General features: G+C 51.9%; 2 protein-coding genes across 2 annotated transcripts in view; both read right to left on the minus strand.

The window, feature by feature from the left end:
• Window positions 1-21,020, minus strand: part of LOC137311339 (E3 ubiquitin/ISG15 ligase TRIM25-like) — a 73,851-nt gene that overhangs the window by 4,275 nt on the left and 48,556 nt on the right. The gene's annotated exons all lie outside the window — the stretch shown is intronic.
• Window positions 129-20,404, minus strand: LOC137311334 (E3 ubiquitin/ISG15 ligase TRIM25-like). The gene is made up of 5 exons (XM_067978614.1): window positions 20,336-20,404; window positions 13,609-14,320; window positions 12,696-12,791; window positions 11,687-12,006; window positions 129-615 (listed from the first exon to the last, which is right to left on the minus strand). The coding sequence occupies exons 2-5, from the start codon at window positions 14,167-14,169 to the stop codon at window positions 129-131; spliced, it is 1,464 nt and encodes a 487-aa protein (XP_067834715.1). The 5' UTR covers window positions 14,170-14,320; window positions 20,336-20,404.

Here is a 21,020-nt window from a genome sequence, read left to right on the forward strand (position 1 = left end):
GTTATATAGTCTTTACATTTCTCTGTCATTAAATATTAGCAGATCCCCCGTGGCATTGCTCACACTCAGCGGGCCAGGCAGCATCTGTGGAGAGAACAAACAAGACCATGCTTCGGGCGTTGACCCTTTCATACGTCGGGGTCAAAGTTCCTCGGGGGTTCCGCAGGGTCACTGCCATTTCCAGGGGTTCCCTCTGCCCACCCCTTACAAGGCCACTGATGGCGAGGGTGCAGAGCCTGAGACAGGGACTCAGTACCCCAGGATATCCCACTGTGTTTGGCCCTGCCAGGACCCAGACAATCAGCGGAGGCTGGTTCAGTGAGTGAGTCAAGGTGTACCGGTCTCCCGAGGGGCAAACGTGTACCCCTGAAGAAAAGGCCCACGGCCTGAGCAACCCCAGCCCAGGGGCGGGCGGGCACGGCAGGAGTGGTCTGGGCACCCACTGGCCCCGTGTAAATTCGGAGCCTCGCTGACCTCGCAAACTCCAGCAGGAGCAGGAGGGCCGGGATCTCCACCCACTGATTCCCATATCTGGGTATTTCTGGAATGGGTGGGTGGGTTTCTGAAGTGCCTGGTGTTACACTGGAAGCTGTTGTTTCTCTAGACACCTGCTGCCTGTTCGAAGCAGACCGGATTGTTTGAGCCAGTAATTAAGGTCAGAGCTTGTGGAGTCTGGGGACAAGCAGCAGAATGGATCGCAAGGAATCAGTTTGGGTCGAGATAAGAAATAGTAAAGGCAAGAAGTCACTTGTGGGAGTAGGTTATAGGCCCCCTAACAATAACCACACTGTAGGACAGGGTATACAGGAAGAAATAATGGGGGCTTGTGAGAAAGGAACAGTGATAATCCTGGGTGATTTTTATCTACATATAGATTGGAAGAATCTGATTGGCAAAGGCAGCCTGGAAGATGAGTTCAGAGTGCTTTCGGGACAGTTTCTTCGAGCAGCACAATCAGAGAGCAGGCTACTCTAGATCTGGTAATGTGTAATGAGACAGGATTAATTACTGACCTCATTGTAAAGGAGCCTCACAATATGGTTGAATTTCGCATTCAGTTTGAGGGAGAGAAGAGTAAGATGGTATCAAATTGATAGAAAAGCATACAATTCTGTGAAGATTAGTGGCAGGTCAGAAGACTGGACAGAATATAAAAAACAGCAAAGAATGACAAAGAATAATAAGGAGGGAGAAATTAGAGTACGAGAGAAAGCTACCTAGAAATATAAAAAGTTAGTAAGAGTTTCTACACGTATTTAAAAAGGAAAAGAGTAACTAAAGTAAGCGTTGGTCCTCTAGAGAGAGAGTCTGGGGAATTAATAATGGAGAATAAGGAAATAACGGATGAATTGAACAGATATTTTGCGTCCGTCTTCACTGTAGAGGATACAAATAACATGCCAGAAATAACTGTGAATCAAGAGGTGAAAGGGAGGAAGGAACTTAAAACATTTACAATCACCAGGGAAAGGGTTCTGAAAAAATTATTAGAACTAAAAGCTGACAAGTCCCCAGGTCCTGATGGACTTCATCCCAGGGTCTTAAAAGAAATGGCTGCAGAGATAGTAGAAGCATTGGTATTAATTTTCCAAAATTCCCTAGATTCTGGAAGGGTCCCATCAGATTGGAAAATAGCAAATGTAACTCCTCTATTCAAGAAAGGAGGGAGACAGAAAGCAGGAAACGACAGGCCAGTTAGCTTAACATCTGTCATCGGGAAAATGCTAGAATCTATTATTAAAGAGGTTATAGCAGGGCACTTAGAAAATCTCAATGCAATCAGGCAGAGTCAACACGGCTTTGTGAAAGGGAAATCGTGTTTGACTAATTTATTAGAGTTCTTTGAGGAAGTTACAAGCAACGTGGATAAAGGGGATCCTGTGGATGTGGTGTACTTGGATTTCCAGAAGGCTTTTGACAAGGTGCCACATCAAATGCTACTACACAAAATAAGAGCTCATGGTGTAGGGGGTAACATATTAGCATGGATAAAGGATTGGTTAGCTAACAGGAAACAGAGAGTAGGCATAAATGGGTCATTTTCAGGTTGGCAAGATGTAACGAGTGGAGTGCCACAGGGATCAGTGCTGGGGCCACAACTATTTACAATCTATATCAATGACTTGGATGAAGGGACTGAATGTATGGTTGCTAAATTTGCTGATGACACAAAGGTAGGTAGGAAAGTAAGTTGTGAAGAGGATATAAGGAGTCTGCAAAGGAATATAGATAGGTTAAGTGAGTGGGCAAAAATTTGGCAGATGGAGAATAATGTGGGAAAATGTAAACTTGTCCACTTTGGCAGGAGGAATAGAAAAGCAGTATATTATTTAAATGGAAAGAGATTTCAGAACTCTGAGGTACAGAGGGATCTGGGTGTCCTAGTACATGAATCACAAAAAGTTAGTATGCAGGTACAGCAAGTGATTAGGAAGGCAAATGGAATGTTGTCATTTATTGCAAGGGGAATGGAATATAAAAGTAGAGATGTTTTGCTAAAGTTGTAAAGGGCATTGGTGAGACCACATCTAGAATACTGTGTGCAGTTTTGGTCTCCTTATTTAAGAAAGGATATAATTGCTTCGGAGGCAGTTCAGAGAAGGTTCACTCGACTGATTCCTGGGATGAGGGGGTTATCTTATGAGGAAAGGTTGGACAAGTTGGGCCTGTATACACTGGAGTTTAGAAGAATGAGAGGTGATCTTATTGAAACATATAAGATCCTGAGGGGACTAGAAGGGGTAGATGCAAAGAGGATGTTTGTGGGAGAGACAAGAACTAGGGGCTTCAGTTTAAAAATAAGGGGTCTCCCATTTAAGGCAAAGATGAGGAGAAACTTTTTCTCTCAGAGGGTCGTGAGTCTGTGGAACTCCCTTCCCCAGAGAGCGGTGGAGGCAGGGTCAGTGAATATTTTTAAGGCTGAGTTCGATAGATTCCTGATTAACAAGGGAGTCAAAGGTTATAGTAGGTAGACGGGAAATGATCTTATCAAATGGCACAGCAGGCTCGAGGGGCCAAATGGCCTACTCCTGCTCTTAATTCATATGTTCGTATGTTCAAGCTATCTACAAAACAGAAAGTAGTGCTAAAGGTAGTTACTCAGACCGGCAAAAGGTGGGAAGCGGTGTTCCACAAGGATCGGTTCTGGGACCACTGTTGTTCACCATTTACATGATCTGGACTCGGGAATTGGAAGTACAATTTCTAAATTTGCGGATGACACCAAATTGGGGGGTATAGTTAGTATGGCCGTAAAAAATGCAAATCAAGCACCGGGGTTCATTTCTAGAGGAATAAAATTGAAAAGCAGTTAAGCTTGTCTCGAACCTTGGTTAGACTACACTTGGAATACTGTGAATAGTTCTGGTCTCCATATTACAAAAAGTATATTGAGGCACTGGAGGTGGTGATAAAAAAGATTCAGAAGGATGATACCAGAACTGAGAGGATATACTTATCAGGAAAGGCTGAACAGGCTGGAGCTCTTTTCTCTCGAAAAGAGAAGGCTGAGGGGTGACCTGATAGAGGTCTTTAAAATAATGATAGGGTTTGAAAGGGTCGACATCGGGAAAATGTTTCCACTTGTGGAAAGTGGAAAAAGTGGAAAGTACAGCCTAACCAGGGTTCTGTACAAGTTTAACATAACTTCTTTGCTTTTCAATTCTATCCCTCCAGAAATGAACCCCAGTGCTTGGCTTGCCTTTTTCATGATCTTATTAACCTGTGTCGCTACTTTTAGTGATTTGTGTATCTGTATCCCCAGATCCCTCTGCTCCTCTATCCCATTTAGACTCTTATTATCCAAGCAGTATGTGGCCTCCTTATTCTTCAATGCACCACCTCACACTTATCTACATTGAAATTCATTTGCCAATTACATGCCCATTCTGCAACTTTATTAATGCCCTCTTGCATTTTGTCACATTCTTCCTCAGTATTATCCATACCCTCCAATTTGGTGTCATCCACAAATTTTGAAATTGTACTTCTGATTCTGAATCCAAATCGTTAAAGTAAACAGTCAACAACGGTGGTCCCAGCACCGATCTCCGGGGTACACCACTTCCCAACTTTACCCAGTCTGAGTCGCGACCCTTAACCCCGATTCTCTGTTTTCTCTTCTGTAGTCAGCTTGCTATCCATTCTGCTACCTATCCCCTGACTCCACATGCTCTGACCTTAGACCTGAGTCTACAATGCAGCACCTTATCGAAGGCCTTTTGAAAATGTGGAACTTGCTACCACTTGGAGTAGTTGAGGCAAATAGCATGGATGCATTTATGGGAAGCTAGATAAGTACATGAGGGAGAAAGGGATAGAAGGATATGTTGATAAGGTGAGATGAAGAGGGGAGGGAGGAGGCTCGTGTGGAGCATAAACACCGGCCTGGACCTGTTGGTCTGAATGGCCTGTTTCTGTGCTGTAATTTCTATGTAATTAATCAGATCAGAGGATAGTGAGTTTGTGAGAGTGGTCAGTGTCCCTGGGCATGATTTTAAATGGGAAAAACGGGTGGGTTGGGGCAGGGCAGCAGTAACAATTTTAAAAATCTAAAACCTGCCCACTTCTGGTTTTCATGGAGGTGGGACGAGGGGCGGGTGAGCCACCCCCTCTCAGGAGGCGGGTCGGTCAGTAAAAGCTTTCAAGGAGGCTGCGGGCCTCCATTTTGACAGATTTTTTGTATTTAACCCCTGGGGGCCAGGATTCCCGGGTCTTCTACTTCACACCATGTGAGAGGAGGCGAGAAGGTCCAGATCAACAGGTAAGTGCCTTTATAGCACAGCTTGTGGGCCTGGAGGAGCAGGAGTGCTTCCCCTAGCAAGCTTACCTGCTGTGGCCCCCCACCCCCAAACAATCTCCAAACCCCCTATGATCTCCAACCCCCGTGGTGACGCCTGACCCCGACCCCCGCCAATGACCAACCCCTCATCCCCTATATTGATTGAGCCCCCCCCCGATGAACCCCGGGTTTCCTATCAGGAATTCCGCCCCCCCCCGCCGCCGTTAAAATCATGCCCCATGTGTCAGTATTATCATCTCCTGGTATTGCAGGTGCTGGGTGTCATTGCAGATTGACATGGTTGCTGCCACTGTGTGGTTTGTGCTGATTCTGATTGACAGTTCTCGTAACGACCCAGCTGGGGGGGAAGTGTGACAGCTGCTGCTGTTTGCTTTAATTCACCTGTGTACTGTTTAACCCCACGTTACAGCACTGAGCTCTGTGGAGACTGAAGCACCAGTTATAAGGACTCGGAGAAAAGGGCAGCAAATATTCAGGTGCAGCAAGCAGTTAGGAAGGCGAATGGTATGTTGGCCTTTATTGCAAGAGGATTTGAGTACAGGAGCAGGGATGTCTTATTGCCGTTATACAGGGCCTTGTTGAGACCACATCTGGAGTATTGTGTGCAGTTTTGGTCTCCTTGTCTGAGGAAGGATGTCCTTGCCATGGAGAGAGTGCAACGAAGGTTTACCAGACTGATTCCTGGGATGGCAGGACTGACGTATGAGGAGAGATTGGGTTGTCTAGGCCTATATTCACTCGAGTTAGAAGAATGAGAGGTGATCTCATCGAAACATATAAAATTCTAACAGGACTGGACAGACTAGATGCAGGGAGGATGTTCCCGATGGCTGGGGAGTCCAGAGCCAGGGGTCATAGTTTCAGAATACGGGGTATGCCATTTAGAACCGAGATGAGGAGAAATTTCTTCACTCAGAGGGTGGTGAACCTGTGGAATTCTCTACCACAGGAGGCAGTGGAGGCCAAGTCATTAGATGTATTCAAGAAGGAGATACATTCCTTAATGCTAAAGGGATCAAGGGATACAGGAAAAAAGCTGGAACAGGGTAGTGAGTTAGACGATCAGCCATGATTATTTTGAATGGCGAAGCAGGCCCGAAGGGCCGAATGACCTACTCTTGTTCCTAGGTTCGAAGTTTCTATTCTAAAACACTTATTCTGTTGGACCCAGGAAGCCAGTCACTGTGTGGAAGCAAGCTAAGTCCTGTTTTGTCATCTCATCCACTGATTTGCTCTTGCTTCTGTATAGTTTTGCTTCTTGATAAATACTAATTATTGCTTTTCACTGCACAGAGAACAAAACAGACCAAATGCGTATTGTGTGGAGTGCCACATAATAGGCTTATCAGCAAAATTGAAGCCCATGGAATAAAAGGGGCAGTGGCAGCATGGATAGGAAATTGGCTAAGTGATTTGAAGCAGAATAGTGGTGAACGGTTGTTTTTCGGACTGGAGGGAGATGCTCGGTGGTGTTCTCCAGGAGTCGATACTAGGACCACTGCTTTTTTTGATAGATAATAATGACTTAGACTTGGATGAACAGGGCACAATTTCAAAATTTGCAGATGATACAGAACTTGGAAGTATAGTAAACAGTGAGGAGGATAGTGATAGATTCAAGAGGACATAGACAGGCTGGTGGAATGGGCGGACACATGTTAGATGAAATTTAATGCAGAGAAGTGTGAAGTGATACATTTTGGGAGGGAGAACGAGGAGAGGCAATATAAACTAAATGGTACAACTCTAAAAGGGGTGCAGGAACAGAGAGACCTGGGGGTATATGTGCATAAATCTTTGAAGGTGGCAGGACAGGCTGAGAAAGCAGTTAAAAAAGCATTTGGGATTCTGGGCTCTATAAATAGAGGCATATAGTACAAAAGCAAGGAAGTTATGTTGAACTTTTATAAAACACTGGTTTGGCCACAATTGGAGTATTGTGTCCAATTCTGGGCACTGCACCTTAGGAAGGCCTTGGAAAGGGTGCGGAAAAGATTTACTAGAATGGTTCCAGGGATGAGGGACGTCAGTTACATGGATAGACTGGAAAAGCTGGGGCTGTTCTCCTTAGAGCAGAGAAGGTTGAGAGGGGATTTGATAGGAGCGTTCAAAATCATGACGGGTTTAGATAAAGTAAATAAAGAGAAACTGTTCCCATTGGTGGAAGGGTCGAAAACCAGAGGACACAGATTTAAGGCGATTGGCAAAAGAACCAAAGGCGATATGAGGAAAAACTTTATTATGCAGCGAGTAGTTATGATCTGGAATGCGCTGCCCGAGGGGGTGGTGGAGGCAGATTCAATCATGGCTTTCAAAAAAGAATTGGATCAGTATTTGAAGGGAAAAAATTTGCAGGGCTACAGGGAAAGAGTGGGGGATGGGATGAACAGGATTGTTCTTACAAAGAGCCGGCACAGGCTCGATGGGCCGAATGGCCTCCTTCTGTGCTGTAACGATTCTATGACCAGACAGCACAGGTGTGACAGACCCTAACACAGTGAAAGTGACGGGGCAGGTATTACAGTCGGTGAAACCTACAGGAAAAAACAGATCAGTCAAGTATTAGAGAGTGGAACAGATAGGGCGGGTATTAAAGGGAATGGAATAGAGAGTCACAGTAATACAGAGAGTGAAACAGACAGGGCAGGGATGGGAACAATTCAATAAATAAATCCTTTTGATGCCAACTGTGGGAACAGTCAATGTTCCTTAAATCAGTCAGTATCAGGACTTCCATTGATTTCAATCTCTCTCTCTGTTTATGTTTATGATTGTGTATTTATTGATTGTGTCCATGTGACAGGGCGTGTGTGTCTGTGTGAGTCTCTGTGACAGGGCGTGTGTGTCTGTGTGAGTCTCTGTGACAGGGCGTGTGTGTCTGTGTGAGTCTCTGTGACAGGGCGTGTGTGTCTGTGTGAGTCTCTGTGACAGGGCGTGTGTGTCTGTGTGAGTCTCTGTGACAGGGCGTGTGTGTCTGTGTGAGTCTCTGTGACAGGGCGTGTGTGTCTGTGTGAGTCTCTGTGACAGGGCGTGTGCGTCTGTGTGAGTCTCTGTGACAGGGCGTGTGCGTCTGTGTGAGTCTCTGTGACAGGGCGTGTGCGTCTGTGTGAGTCTCTGTGACAGGGCGTGTGCGTCTGTGTGAGTCTCTGTGACAGGGCGTGTGCGTCTGTGTGAGTCTCTGTGACAGGGCGTGTGTGTCTGTGTCTTTGTAAGTTACTGAATTATTTTGGATATTCCCAGCTGTCTGAACACAACTAACCCGACCTGCTCTCAGTCCCTTATATTGGAGAAAAGCTGCACGTTCTTACCAATGATTCCCAATATGTCTGAGTGATACTTTTCCGATCCATTCAGCCTCTTCTGGATAAGTTGAGATATATTGGACAGGTTCAGGGTGAGCACTGGAACATCTGGGTCTGTGACTCTCTGAGTCTCAGTCACTCTGGAATGAAAGAGGAGAGAATGTTTTTATCAGTGGGGACATTTCAGATCAGAAACCCAAAGGGGAACGAGTGATCAGTGCAACAACCTGCACCCCTTCTAATGCTCGTACTGAGACCCCGCAGCAACCCATCCTGAAAATGGCAGAATCCCGGGATTTGCAGTCTCCCTGCATTCACACTGATCTCCACACGTGCAGTGGGATCCTGGTTTGCTGCCACTTCAGCTCAGTTTGTGATTTTCAAAGCCGTCTGTGTTCGATCCAGTGTCTCTGTACTGGAACCCTCATCTTTCCATTATTAATAATTATTATCCCGAGGGTCTCCAGTCTGTGCTCCCCCCTCTCTGCAGGAACACACTCTCTACAATCATGTGAAGTGAGGAGAGGAGAAGGAACAGCCTCCCAGGGACCTGGGATCAGTGGGATTCCCTCACAGAGGGTCCAGTCACACTGACATTACTGGGACATTTCAGCACTCACTCATTTTTCTGTTAGTGGATAGAATGAGCCAATCACAACACATTTTACTGTCAATCTCACACTGGGACCTGCCCCTCTCCTCGTTTCTCCATGGTCTGGTTGATAGAAGAAGTCAATCACACAGCACTTACTGACCCAATGGAATGAAGCTGTCACTGACACACATGGAGCCTTTAGGAAGCCTCGGTTAGATACAGGTCACTGCAGGTTTCTCTCTCTCTCACTTCCTGTCTAACAGGTTCCTCAGAAACATGACACACTTGACATCAAGGCAGCATCTGACCGAGTGTGGCACCAAGGAGCCCTTGTAAAATTGAAGTCAATGGGAATCGGGGAAAATCTCCAGTGGTTGGAGTCATACTTAGCACAAAGGAAGATGGCAGTGGTTGTTGGAGGCCAATCATCTCAGCCCCAGGACATTGCTGCAGGAGTTCCTCAGGGCAGTGTCCTAGGCCCAACAATCTTCAGCTGCTTCATCAATGACCTTTCCTCCATCATAAGGTCAGAAATGGGGATGTTCGCTGATGATTGTACTGTGTTCAGTTCCACTCGCAACCCCTCTGATAATGAAGCAGTCCGTGCCCGCATGCAGCAAGACCTGGACAACATTCAGGCTTAGGCTGATAACTGGCAAGTAACATTCGCGCTAAACAATTGCCAGAGAATGATCATCTCCAACAAGAGAGAGTCTAACCACCTCCCCTTGACATTCAACGGAATTACCATCGCCGAATCTCCCACCATCAACATCCTGGGGGTCACCACTGACCAGAAACTTAACTGGACCAGTCACATAAATACTGTGGCTACGAGAGCAGGTCAGGGGCTGGGTATTCTGCGGCGAGTGACTCACCTCCTAACTCCCCAAGGCCTTTCCACCATCGACAAAGCACAAGTCAGGAGTGTGATGGAATACTCTCCACTTGCCTGGATGAGTGCAGCTCCAACAACACTCAAGAATCTCGACACCATCCAGGACAAAGCAGCCCGCTTGATTGGCACCCCATCCACCACCCTAAAAGTTCACTCCCTTCACCACCAGCGCACCATGGCTGCAGAGTGTACCATCTACAGGATGCACTGCAGCAACTCGCCAAGCACCTCCCAAACCCACGACCTCTACCACCTAGAAGGACAAGGGCAGCAGGCACATGGGAACAACACCACCTGCACGTTCCCCTCCAAGTCACACACCATTCCGACTTGGAAATATATCGCCGTTCCTTCATCGTCGCTGGGTCAAAATCCTGGAACTCCCTCCCTAACAGCACTGTGGGAGAACCTTCACCACATGGACTGTAGCGGTTCAAGAAGGCGGCTCACCACCACCTTCTCAAGGGGCAATTAGGGATGGGCAATAAATGCCGGCCTTCCCAGCGACGCCCACATCCCATGAACGAATAAGAAAAAGAACAGCCCATGTCACTCAATAACAACAACTTGCATTTTATACAGTGCCTTTAAAGTAGTAAAATATTCCAAAGTGCTTCACAGGAGCATTTTCAGACAAAATCTGACACCGAGCCACATAAGCATATTTTAGGAGAGGTGACCAAAAGTTTGGTCAAAGAGGTAGGTTTTAAAGAGCGTCTTAAAGGAGAGAGAGGTAGAGAGGCGGAAAGGTTTGGGGAGGGAATTCAAGAGCTCAGGGCCTCGTCAGCTGAAGGCATGGCCGCCAATGGTGGGGCACAGGAAATCGGGGATGCAGAGATCTTGCAGGGTTGTCGGGCTGGAGGAGGTTACAGGGATTGGGAGGGACGAGGCCATGGAGAATTTGAACACAAGGATAATAATTTTAAATTCGAGGCGTTGCTGGACCAAGAGTCAATGTCGGTCAGTGAGCAGAGGGTGATGGGTGAACGGGACTTGGTGCGAGTTAGGATACGGGCAGCAGAGTTTTGAATCAGCTGAAGTTCATGGCGGGTGGAAGATGGGAGACCGGCCAGGAGAGAATTGGAAAAGTCGAGTCCAGAGGTAACAATAGCATGGATGAGGGTTTCAGCAGCAGATGCTGAGACAGGTGATATTATGGGGTGGAAGTAGGAGGTCTTGGTGATGGAGAGGAAATGGGGTCGGAGGCTCAGCTCAGGGTCAAATAGAACGCCGAGGTTGGGAACAGTCTGGTTCAGACTCAGACAGTGGCCAGGGAGGGGGATGGAGTCGGTGACTAGGGAACGGAGTTTGTGGTGGGGACCGAAGACAATGGCTTCGAACTTCCCAATATTTAATTGGAGGAAATTTCAGCTCATTCAATACTGGATGTCGGACAAGCAGCGTAACAAATCAGATGCTGTGGAGGGGTCGAGAGAGGTGGTGGTGAGGTAGAGCTGGGGGTCGTCAGTGTACATGTGGAATCTCCCATTTCCCACAGGCTGCCTGAGCCAATAACCCCTCAAACCACAGTGAAACATCACTCAATATTCCCACCATTTGAAAGCACCTTATCTGGGAAGGTTTCCAAGCGGTGATTCTACTTTCACTCTTCTCCCAGATACAGGGGAAGGTTCCCTATCAGCAGCAGGTACTGTATGACTGAGAGGAACTTACCTGGAAAGGAGCTGCTTCGAGTTCTGTGAATAAAGAGAGGAGATCAAATCAGTCAACGAACAAATCAACACCCAATGGAACCAAAGGGTGAATTTGGGATTGAGAGTAAAGAGTTCAGTGTACAACAGTAGGTGGGGCCAGTCACAGGAATGGGCAATAATCCCACATTTCACTGCACTCCATCCTGAGGCAGCACCAACACTCCGAGGGCAGGGCTGAGGGGGCAGCGCCAACACTCCGAGGGCAGGGCCGAGGGGGCAGCGCCAACACTCCGAGGGCAGGGCCAAGGGGGCAGCGCCAACACTCCGAGGGCAGGGCCAAGGGGGCAGCGCCAACACTCCGAGGGCAGGGCCAAGGGGGCAGCGCCAACACTCCGAGGGCAGGGCCGAGGGGGCAGCGCCAATGCTGGGACCCACCAACAATCTTCAAACAATTCAGCCCTCTCACCAGCCTCACAGAAACGCCCCATTCCCCAGACATGGCCCTGTTTATATTGAAGATGTACCTGAATAAAGGAGAGATGGTCCCTCTGTACCAGATTCTGGATTTCTCCATCTATTAATGTAATCTGTTCCATCCTCTTGTTTAATGCTTCAGAACAGCTTCTAATCTGAGAGAGAGCTCGGAGCCCCTCCTCATCGATCAGTTTCAGTGCGTATTCTTCATCTTCTTCCAGCTGTCTCCTCCATTCAGAGAAGCTCTTCGATAGCTTTCCTTTCAACTCATTGATTCGTGTCTGAAACCCAAACCAGCTCTCATTACAAACGGCCCTTCCACACAGCTCTTACCCTGAGCACACGGCACTTTCCAGGGACGGGACAGTTTGTTTCGATCACTACTCGATCACCATTAAAGATAGACAAGCAGTGGGAGAGGGTCTACTGGGAGAGAAAACAGAGTTTAACGAGTGTTGCCTTGAGCCTTGAGTTTAATAGAAAGAGCACTGTATTTAGACTGTGTATGGCACTGCCACCTGGTCCATCCACACCTGGAGTGATGGGTCCAGTTTTGGTGCCCACACCTGGTGAAGGAGATTGAGACTCTGGAGGGGACGGTGGCCAGAATGACACGTAGTCTGATGGATTTTAGTTCTGAAGATCGGCTCCAAGAGGGAGGGCGATTTAGAGAAAGGCAGTCCGAGAGGGACATGATTGAGGTTTTTAAAATGATCGAGGGATTATTGGACTCACTCGTTGGGTGAGGTACTTGAGATGGATCGGGATGGTGGGACTAGAGGGCCTGTGTATAAAATCCATAGGCACAGAGTTAGGTTAGACCCCAGAGTCCTCGATCTCTGGAACAGACTCCCTGAACATGTCGGGGGTGTGGAGTCTTTAAAGTGAGCTGGGAAGGAATTTCCCAGAGATTTTCCTGAATTGTCTGCAGGTTCCAGAGTAAATCCAGGTCCAGTCCCACTTTACCCACCTTTATTTCAGCTTCTGATCTCTCCAAGTCTCGCTGTTTGCTGGAACATTTCTGCTGGACTCTCCGAAGCCTCTCGATTTCTCTCTCCAATTCTTCCTGTAAAGGCAATTGGAAAGTGTTCAAAAGGGACTCAAACTGGAATGTAAAAGGGAAATGATTCCGTTCCAGGAGTGACCCCACTGGGTGTGGATAGAAAGTGGTTTGGGGGATTCTCAGTGTCTGGGCCCTGAGCAGAAATATTCCCTTCTGTGGCTCTCAGTAAAGAGGCGCTCCCTGCCCTGTATAAACTGAGGAACCACACACACACCGGCTTCTTTTCACACTGACTCACCGTGTGCTGCATTTTCACACGGACTCAGCTCCTCCATTTCCAGGAATCAGCCGAGGGGAAAGGGAGACAGACTCAGTCACACCAGCATTTCTCAAACACCAATTCCCTCTTGTTGTGAGAAACAGTTTCTCCCCCCAGCCCCTGAGTCTCCCCCCGTGGGTGTCCCTCACTCCCCCCACCGGTGATGGTCCTCTCCCTGCTGGTCAGATGGCAGAATACCCCAGCGTTACACAGGGCTACAACATGCTCTGCTCTACAGCCCTATGCCATGGAGTGCCAGTTCTCACAGGTGCCCACACAGTGAATTACTGAGCTCTACAGTGCCCTCACCAGGAGGGGCTGAGTGTGGGTGAGGGGCAGTCACCCTGGGCCACTCTCACACCCTCCCAGTGCCCACCCTGTTCTCTCAGACAGACTGTAAGAGAAAGGGGAGGGAGCAAATCTGACTGACCAAAAACAAACAGCTGTAAACCCAGACCCGGGGCTAAATCAGCACTGTCTGCAATCAGTTCTAATTAATGTTGGTCATTAACAGGAAAACTCTCCCTCACTGTATTTAATATCAGGAATTGTGTCACTCACCTTAATTGCAGCTTGTGCCTGATCCAGGCTCAGCAGTGTGTGGGAATTATGTTTCCCTGTTATTGTACAGGAAACACACACACACTCTGCATCATCTTTACAGTAGAATTCAAGGACCTTCTTATGATCAAGGCACTGCCTCTCTGTAAGATCAGCCAGAGGTTCGATTAGGGTGTGTCCACTGAAGGTCTTGTTCAGAAGATGTAGTTTTAAGTGAAGGGAGCAAAGAGATGTTTTACATTTCAGACATGTCTTGACAGCTGGGGATGGATTCTCGATGCAGTACTCACACAAGACACGGGCTGAATCAGCAGGAGGCTGTGACTGGTTGTATTTTTCCACAATATTACACAGCGTGAAGTTTCTCTTCAGGTTGGGCCTGGGATTGAATTTCTGGCGACACTGAGGACACTCAAACCCTTCTGGGCCTGGTGTCTGGGCCCAAACTCCCTCAATACATTTCAAACAGAAACTATGCTGACAGGACAACACCACCGGGTCCTGGTACACCTGGAGACACACAGCACAGGTTAATTCATCCTCTAAAGCTCCGGGCTCCATTCCTACAGCACCTGAAGCAGCTTTCACACAGCACAAGAGAGAGCGAGGAACCAGAGCAGGAAGTGAAATTCTTGTAAACACTCGGCGCAGGGAGTGACGATGTTCGTTTCATTTCCTGATTGACTCTGTCTGAAGATTAACTCTTTCAGGCCTGCAGCAGCAGTTCAGAAACAAAATCAGAAACACAAGATTACAATTTTTTTTCAGTGAGATCTTTGGGAGAGACGGTTTTCCTTATTATTGTGAGGCCTTTGCTATTGGCGGGCCTGAGACTTGGGGTGGGTGTAGCTCTCTGGAGAATGGCGATACCATCTTCACCGGTGCTGGGACCCAGCACGACGTATGCAGGCGTTGCCTCGGCAGCTGCTCCCGCTGTTCCTTCTGCTCCTGCTGGGCCGGCACCTTTCCGCCTCATCACGAGGAGGCATGGGGTGAAGAGTTACACTCACCCCAACATGACCATTGAGGCCTGCGTTAAGGCCATGGCCGAGGTTGGCGGCCCCTCGGCCATCGTCGCGGCCTCAAAAATGTACCGGAAGGCAGTGTTCTTCCTGAGGTCCGAGCGGGCAGTGTCCCTGGCCCTTAGTAAGGGGCTCACAGTGGGCGGGACCTTCCTGCCGGTGGACCCGCTGGAGGCCACCGCGCAGCGACTCATTTTGTCCCATGTACTGCCCTTCCTGTTGGACGAGCCGCTCCTCCCCCACCTACGTCAACTGGGGGAGGTGAGGTCGGGGGTAACGCCGCTCCCGCTCGGCCTCAGGGAGAACAGCCTCCGGCACGTTTACTCCTTCTGGCGCCAGGCCTTCGCGAAGCCGGCGTGGGAGGTCACGGAGGGGGGCTTTCATGCCCTGTATGAGGCGACCGCCTACTACGTCTTTTGGATGGCAGAGGGTGGGCAGTGCCATGCCTGTAAGGAGGTGGGGCACCGAAGAAAGAACTGCCTCGTCTCCCAGGCCGTCAAAACAGCTAAGGCGGCCGAGGCTGGTGCTGCCACCACTTCCCCCACAACCCCGCCCCCGCCTCGGGAGAAGAAACTGCGCGGGCGGAGGTTGCTGTCAAGGCCTCCACCTGGGGGGAAGGGGGACACCCTCACCCGAAAAAAAGGCACGGAGGAAACACAAACATCTGGAGGCCGTTCCCCGGGACACTGGACAATGTAGTGAGCCCGAGGCTGCGATCGTGGCCACAGCCGTGTCAGAGCCCGGGCAGATCACTGATCCGGAGGGAGTGGAGGAAGGGGCCCGGCAGACATGGAGCTCCCCCACCCTCCGGAACAAAAAGTCACCGCTCCTTGGAAGCGGAGGGGAACCCTGCAAAGGGACGGCCCCCCGTGGAAGGGGAGTCGGCGCCTGTCGCGGATCCTGCGGCCCCCCCAACCATTTCACACCATCGAGGAGAGTCGTCCACCTCTCGGGGGGGAGAAGACTGAGCCCGTGCCTCCCGGGGGGGATGGGGGGACCCTGCCTATAGGAGGGGTCGCGGATCCGGGCATGGAGGAAGGTATACCGTTCACCGGGTCGGGCGTCCTGGGTGCCGGGGTGGGCGAGGCCGATGAGGCTGAGTTCGCCCGCCCGCGGCTCGACATCTCCCAGGACCTGCTCGACCTGGTGGGTGATTTTAATAAAAACGCCCCACCTGCCGGGTCGGTTGGTGGCGGTGTGGGTGGGGGGAGCCCCTTCTCCCAGTCTAAAGGCACGGTGCCGGGTGAGTTGGGGGAGCTGGAGTTTACTTACTCCCCGGTTTCCCCTTACCAGAGTTACACCGCTCGGAGACTGGGGGGATCCCCGCCCACTGCCACCCTCTGACCCGGACCCCCCGGAGGAGCCCGGGGAGGACTCCTCTGCCGTCGATCCTGGGGGTAGGATCGGGACAGAGGTGGGGCCGGCCGGTGCGGCCGTTCCGTTCTCCGCACCCTGTGCGGGGGGAGGGTCGGCCGCGGGCGACGACAACCCAGAGGAGGACGGGGACTCGATGGTGGGCACTGGGGACGATTTGGAGTCCATCGCCAGCGAGATGGTGGACACCCTCGTGCCCTCTACCGAGTCTCCCCTCTTCCCCGTCGAGGAACTCCAGGAGTTTGTGGCCGGTTGCCACCGTCGTCACGATGGTGTCCGGCTGGCCCTCGACCGTTGGTCGGAGCCGGCGCTGCTGATCTGTTCGGTTCGGGCCGCCATCACAACCGTGGCCGCGGGAAAAGATGGCGGCGTGGTCGGGCTGCGCTGGCTCAGGTATCTCCTCGCTGGGTTGTTGAGGGAGTGGCGGTCGACTAGCGGCCCCGCTCCCTCGCACGCTAGGGGTCGGTAGTAGGTTGTGCTAGGCTCTTGTCATGGAGATAGCCATAGCCAGCCTCAACATTAACGGTGGCAGAAACGCCCGCCGTAGATTTGACAAGTTCTCTGTCCTCCGGGACGGGAAGTATGCGGTGTGCTTTCTGCAAGAAACCCACACCGTTCCGGGAGACGAGGCCACGTGGATCCTGGAATGGGGAGGGGGGGGTTCTACTTGAGTCACCTCGCCAGCACTTCGAGCGGGGTGGCCATCTTGTTGGCCCCGACTTTTCAGCCGGAGATGTTGGGGGTCAAGGAGCCGGTGCCAGGCCGCTTGCTCCACGTAGCCCTTCGCCGCGGGGACGTGCCGCTTCACCTGGTGGACGTGTACGCCCCCCATTCCGGAGCCGAGCAAGCGAGCTGCTTTGAAGAAGTGTCCACTTACCTGCACTCCGTCGATGCCGGCGAGTGCATTGTCCTTGTGGGGGGGGGGGGGGGGTTTCAACCGTACCCTCGAGGCGAGGGACCGCCACGGTCCCCTGCACTGCCGGTTAGCGGCGGAGAAGTTGAGGGACCTGGTCGGGTCCTTCGACTTGGTGGACGTCTGGTGGAATCTCCATCCCGACTCCAGCCAATTCACCTTTGTGAGGGCCGGAGGGCAGAGCTCCAGAATTGACCGCCTGTACGTTTCGCGGGCGTACGCCTCCTGCGTCCGTCAGCCTCCATCCGGCCGGTGCCATGCTCAGACCACACCTGGTGTGGATGGAGCTCGCTCTGTTCCGTGCTCGGGCGGGGTCCGCGTACTGGCACTTTAACAACCGGCTGCTGGAGGACGCGCGGTTCCGGGACTCATTCTGTCGATTCTGGACCGACTGGAGAAGGAAGCAGGGAGGCTTCTCCTCCTTGAGGCCATGGTGGGACGTGGGCAAGGCTCACGTCTGTCTCCTCTGTCAAGAGTACGCGAGGGGGGCGACCAAGAGGCGGGAGTCCAAGGTCAGGCGATTGGAGCAGGAGGTGCTTGGCCTGGAGTCCCGTCTCGGTCAGGCCGCCGAGGATCCGGCCCTGCGGCAGGCGTAGGAAGAGAAGAAGGACGCTCTGAAGGACCTGCAACTGGTCGGATCCTGAGGAGCGTACGTGAGGTCGCGGCTCCAGCTCCTTCGGGACCTGGACCGTGGCTCCCCCTTCTTCTACTCACGGCGGGGGGCCCGTAAGCAGCTCCATACGCTGCTGGCCGACGACGGGTCCCTCATCTCGGACCCGGAGGGGGTCAGTGCCCGGGCACGGCCCTACTACGAGGCTCTGTTCTCTCCGGATCTGTCCAGCGAGGAGGCGCGCAGAGTTATGTGGGAGGACCTGCCGAAGGTCAGCCTGGAGGGCGCCGACCGGCTGGACGCTCCGCTCAGTTTGGCGGAGCTGACCGGCGCCCTCCACCAGCTCTCGAGGGGGAAATCCCCAGGGCTGGACGGGCTGACCGTGGAGTTCCTCTGGGCCTTCTGGGACATTCTGGCGACCGGGGAGATGCCCCTATCGTGGTGCAGGGCGGTCGTTGTCCTGCTGCCGAAGGGGGATCTCTGTCACCTTAAAAACTGGCGCCCAGTCTCCCTCCTCAGCACGGATTATAAGGTCTTTGCCAAGGCGATGTCTGCTCGCCTTGGCACCGTGCTGGCCCACATGATCCACCCCGACCAGTCCTACACGGTCCTGGGCCGGAGAATCCATGATAACATCCACCTGGTCCAGGACCTGATCCACCATTCCCAGAGGGCTGGTCTGTCGGTCACCTTCCTTTCCCTGGATCAGGAGAAGGCGTTCGACAGGGTTGATCACGAGTACTTATTCGGGACTCTGCGCGCTTTCGGGTTCGGGTCGCATTTCGTCGCCCGGATCCGACTTCTGTACGCCGCCGCAGAGTGCCTGATTAAGGTTAACGGATCCTTGACGGCGCCCCTTCGTTTCGGGAGAGGAGTGTGTCAGGGGTGCCCCATGTCCGGCCAATTATACACCGTCTGCGTGGAGCCTTTCCTGCGCCTCCTGCGGAAGAGGCTGTCGGGACTGGCTCTGCGCGAGCCGGGCGTGGAGGTCGTCCTTTCAGCTTACGCCGACGACGTGCTCCTCGTGGTCACGGATCCCGTTGACTTGCGGAGGATGCGTGAGTGCCAAAAGGTGTTCTCTGCCGCGTCCTCCCCAAGGATCAACTGGGAGAAATGTTCCGGACTCCTGGTGGGTCAGTGGCAGGTGGACTCCCTGCCGGAGGAGCTACGGCCTTTTGCCTGGAGCACCACGTACCTCCGGTACCTGGGAGTCTACCTTAGCCCTGCCGAGGAAGCCTGGCCGGCGAACTGGCAAGAGCTGGAGGCCAAAGTCACTGCTCGCCTAGGGTGGCGGCCGTCCTGCAGGAGCCACTGCTCAGGAATCCGTTCCTCCGCGGTGTTGGCTTCGGCGGCTCGCGGCTGACGGAGTGAAGGGCCCTGGCCGGTACGGTCACCCGAGTCAGGGACGTCCTGGATGGCGGAGGGGCGGGCTGGATGGCGCCGGGGACACTGGCCGCACGGATGTCCTTGCGGTGTGTCCGGCACGCGGCCGCCACCATCCGGGCGTTGAAAGCGGCACTCGGCCCTGACTCCACTCGGGTTGTGGAGGAGGCTCAAGCGTGTGGAGCCATCCTGTCCGATCTGACCCCCGTTCGGACGGAATTCCTCATCGGCGTCAGGCCCAGAAACCTCCCTCGGGGGGCTGTGCCTCACAACTTGAGCCGTCTCTCGGAAATTGCCTCCGTGCCATTTCACTCTGTGCGGAGGGATTTCCTGAACAGGCTGCTCCTGCACACTCTCCACATCCTCGCCCTCGTCCCTCGCCCGGACACGCCCTGGCGTACCATCCTGCCGTCCGGCGGAGGCGGGGGTCCCCAGTAGAGGGCTCTCTACTCGGGGATCCTCCAGTGTACCATTGGGGATCTGGGGTGGAGAGTCTTGCACGGAGCAGTCGCGACCAACAGGCGGTTAAGCCATTTCATGGACTCCCAGGCCGCCTGCAATTTCTGCGGCCTGGACGAGTCCGTGTTTCATTTGTTCACAGGGTGTGGGAGGCTGCAGCCCCTGTTCCACTATTTAAGGGGGCTGCTCCTCAAGTTCTGGCTGCACTTCAGTCCCACGCTACTGATCTCTGCCCGCCCGGTGAGGGGGGCGGGGAGGTCGGTGGACGTCCTCGTGGGCCTGTCCAAGGTGGCTATCCACGGGTCCAGGTTAGACGCGGCCCGTGGGGGCGGTCGCTCCGACTGTCTGCCTCTCTCCCGCGGAATTCCCTGTGCCCGGGTGGCCCTGGAGAGGGAGCACGCGGTGTCTGCCGGTCCGCTCCAGGCTTTCCGCGACCGGTGGGCACCGCAGGGACCGGAGGGCATCCTGGACCAGAATAATAAAATTATAATTTAATACTTATTTAGGGTTTTTTGTTTTTTCTGCACGTAAACACCCCCTAAAGCCCCCTTCTTATAAAAGGAGGGCCGAAAACACTAAAAGAAATCAAGGCCCTTGTGACTGAAGTGAAGAAGAAGCCTTTCCCCTGGGCCGGTCCTGCGGGGCCAGCTTGGCTCAGGTGAGGTGATCCTGGGTCTGAGTCTGTAACCGAGGGCGACACTGGGCCCGGAGCGACTGAAGAGCCGCCGGGCTCCAGGTTTCCCCATCACTGACTGGGAAGATCGAGGATAATTTCAGCATTTGATCCTCCGGCAAATCCACCGCTTGTTTTGATCGAAATTTATAAAGATTCAAATCAAAGTGAGAATCAAAAGTGAGTGAAAGCGGCGATGTTCCAGAAATGGAGGAACTGAACTCAGCGAGTGGAAAGGTTCAAAAAACAGCGTTTAGTTTCACACTTTATCACAAATTAAACTATTTACTCACAATTAACGACATTAACCGTCAGCGCACAACTTTCAGCGCGGGCCCGCCCCCCGCGCGCTCCCGCTCGCCCGCCCCCCCGCGCGCTCCCGCTCGCCCGCCCGCCCCCCGCGCGCTCCCGCTCTCCGCGCGCTCCCGACCTCTCCCCCCCCCCCGCGCGCTCCCGCTCCCCCCGCGCGCCGCCATCGAGCAGCGGACTGTGATCAGGGGGAGAGCGGGAATATTCCCAGGTTTGTTTATAATCTTAAACCGGGATCAGGAATTTCTATTTAACCCTTTATTTGATGATTTGACCCTTTATTTGTTGATTTGACCCTTTATTTGATGATTTGACCCTTTATTTGATGATTTGACCCTTTATTTGATGATTTGACCCTTTATTTGTTGATTTGACCCTTTATTTGTTGATTTAACCCTTTATTTGTTGATTTGACCCTTTATTTGGTGATTTAACCCTTTATTTGATGTATTCAGCATACTGGGACCCACTGTTTTCCGTGGCTAACCTGTCTGAACACCAACGACACCTTTGATTGGTGTGATGGTGTCCCATCCTAATATAAGATATGCGATTTGAGAACCTCTCATTCACTACTCACCTGACGAAGGACAAAAGCTCCGAAAGCTTGTGATTTTAAAATAAAATTGTTGGACTATAACCTGGTGTTGTAAGATTCCTTACATTTGT

The sequence above is a fragment of the Heptranchias perlo genome, unplaced genomic scaffold, assembly GCF_035084215.1.
Source record: "Heptranchias perlo isolate sHepPer1 unplaced genomic scaffold, sHepPer1.hap1 HAP1_SCAFFOLD_330, whole genome shotgun sequence".
Taxonomy (NCBI): Eukaryota; Metazoa; Chordata; class Chondrichthyes; order Hexanchiformes; family Hexanchidae; genus Heptranchias; species Heptranchias perlo.

What these genes read in the sequence shown, in the direction of transcription:
- LOC137311334 (XM_067978614.1), bottom strand. Translation starts at nt 14,169, where the DNA reads ATGGAGCCCGGAGCTTTAGAGGATGAATTAACCTGTGCTGTGTGTCTC. An exon ending in AGGCACAAGCTGCAATTAAG is followed by an intron (nt 12,792 to 13,608) that starts GTGAGTGACACA and finishes TTGCCTTTACAG; the next exon opens with GAAGAATTGGAGAGAGAAAT. An exon ending in GAATTGTTTGAAGATTGTTG is followed by an intron (nt 616 to 11,686) that starts GTGGGTCCCAGC and finishes TGCTTCGAACAG; the next exon opens with GCAGCAGGTGTCTAGAGAAA.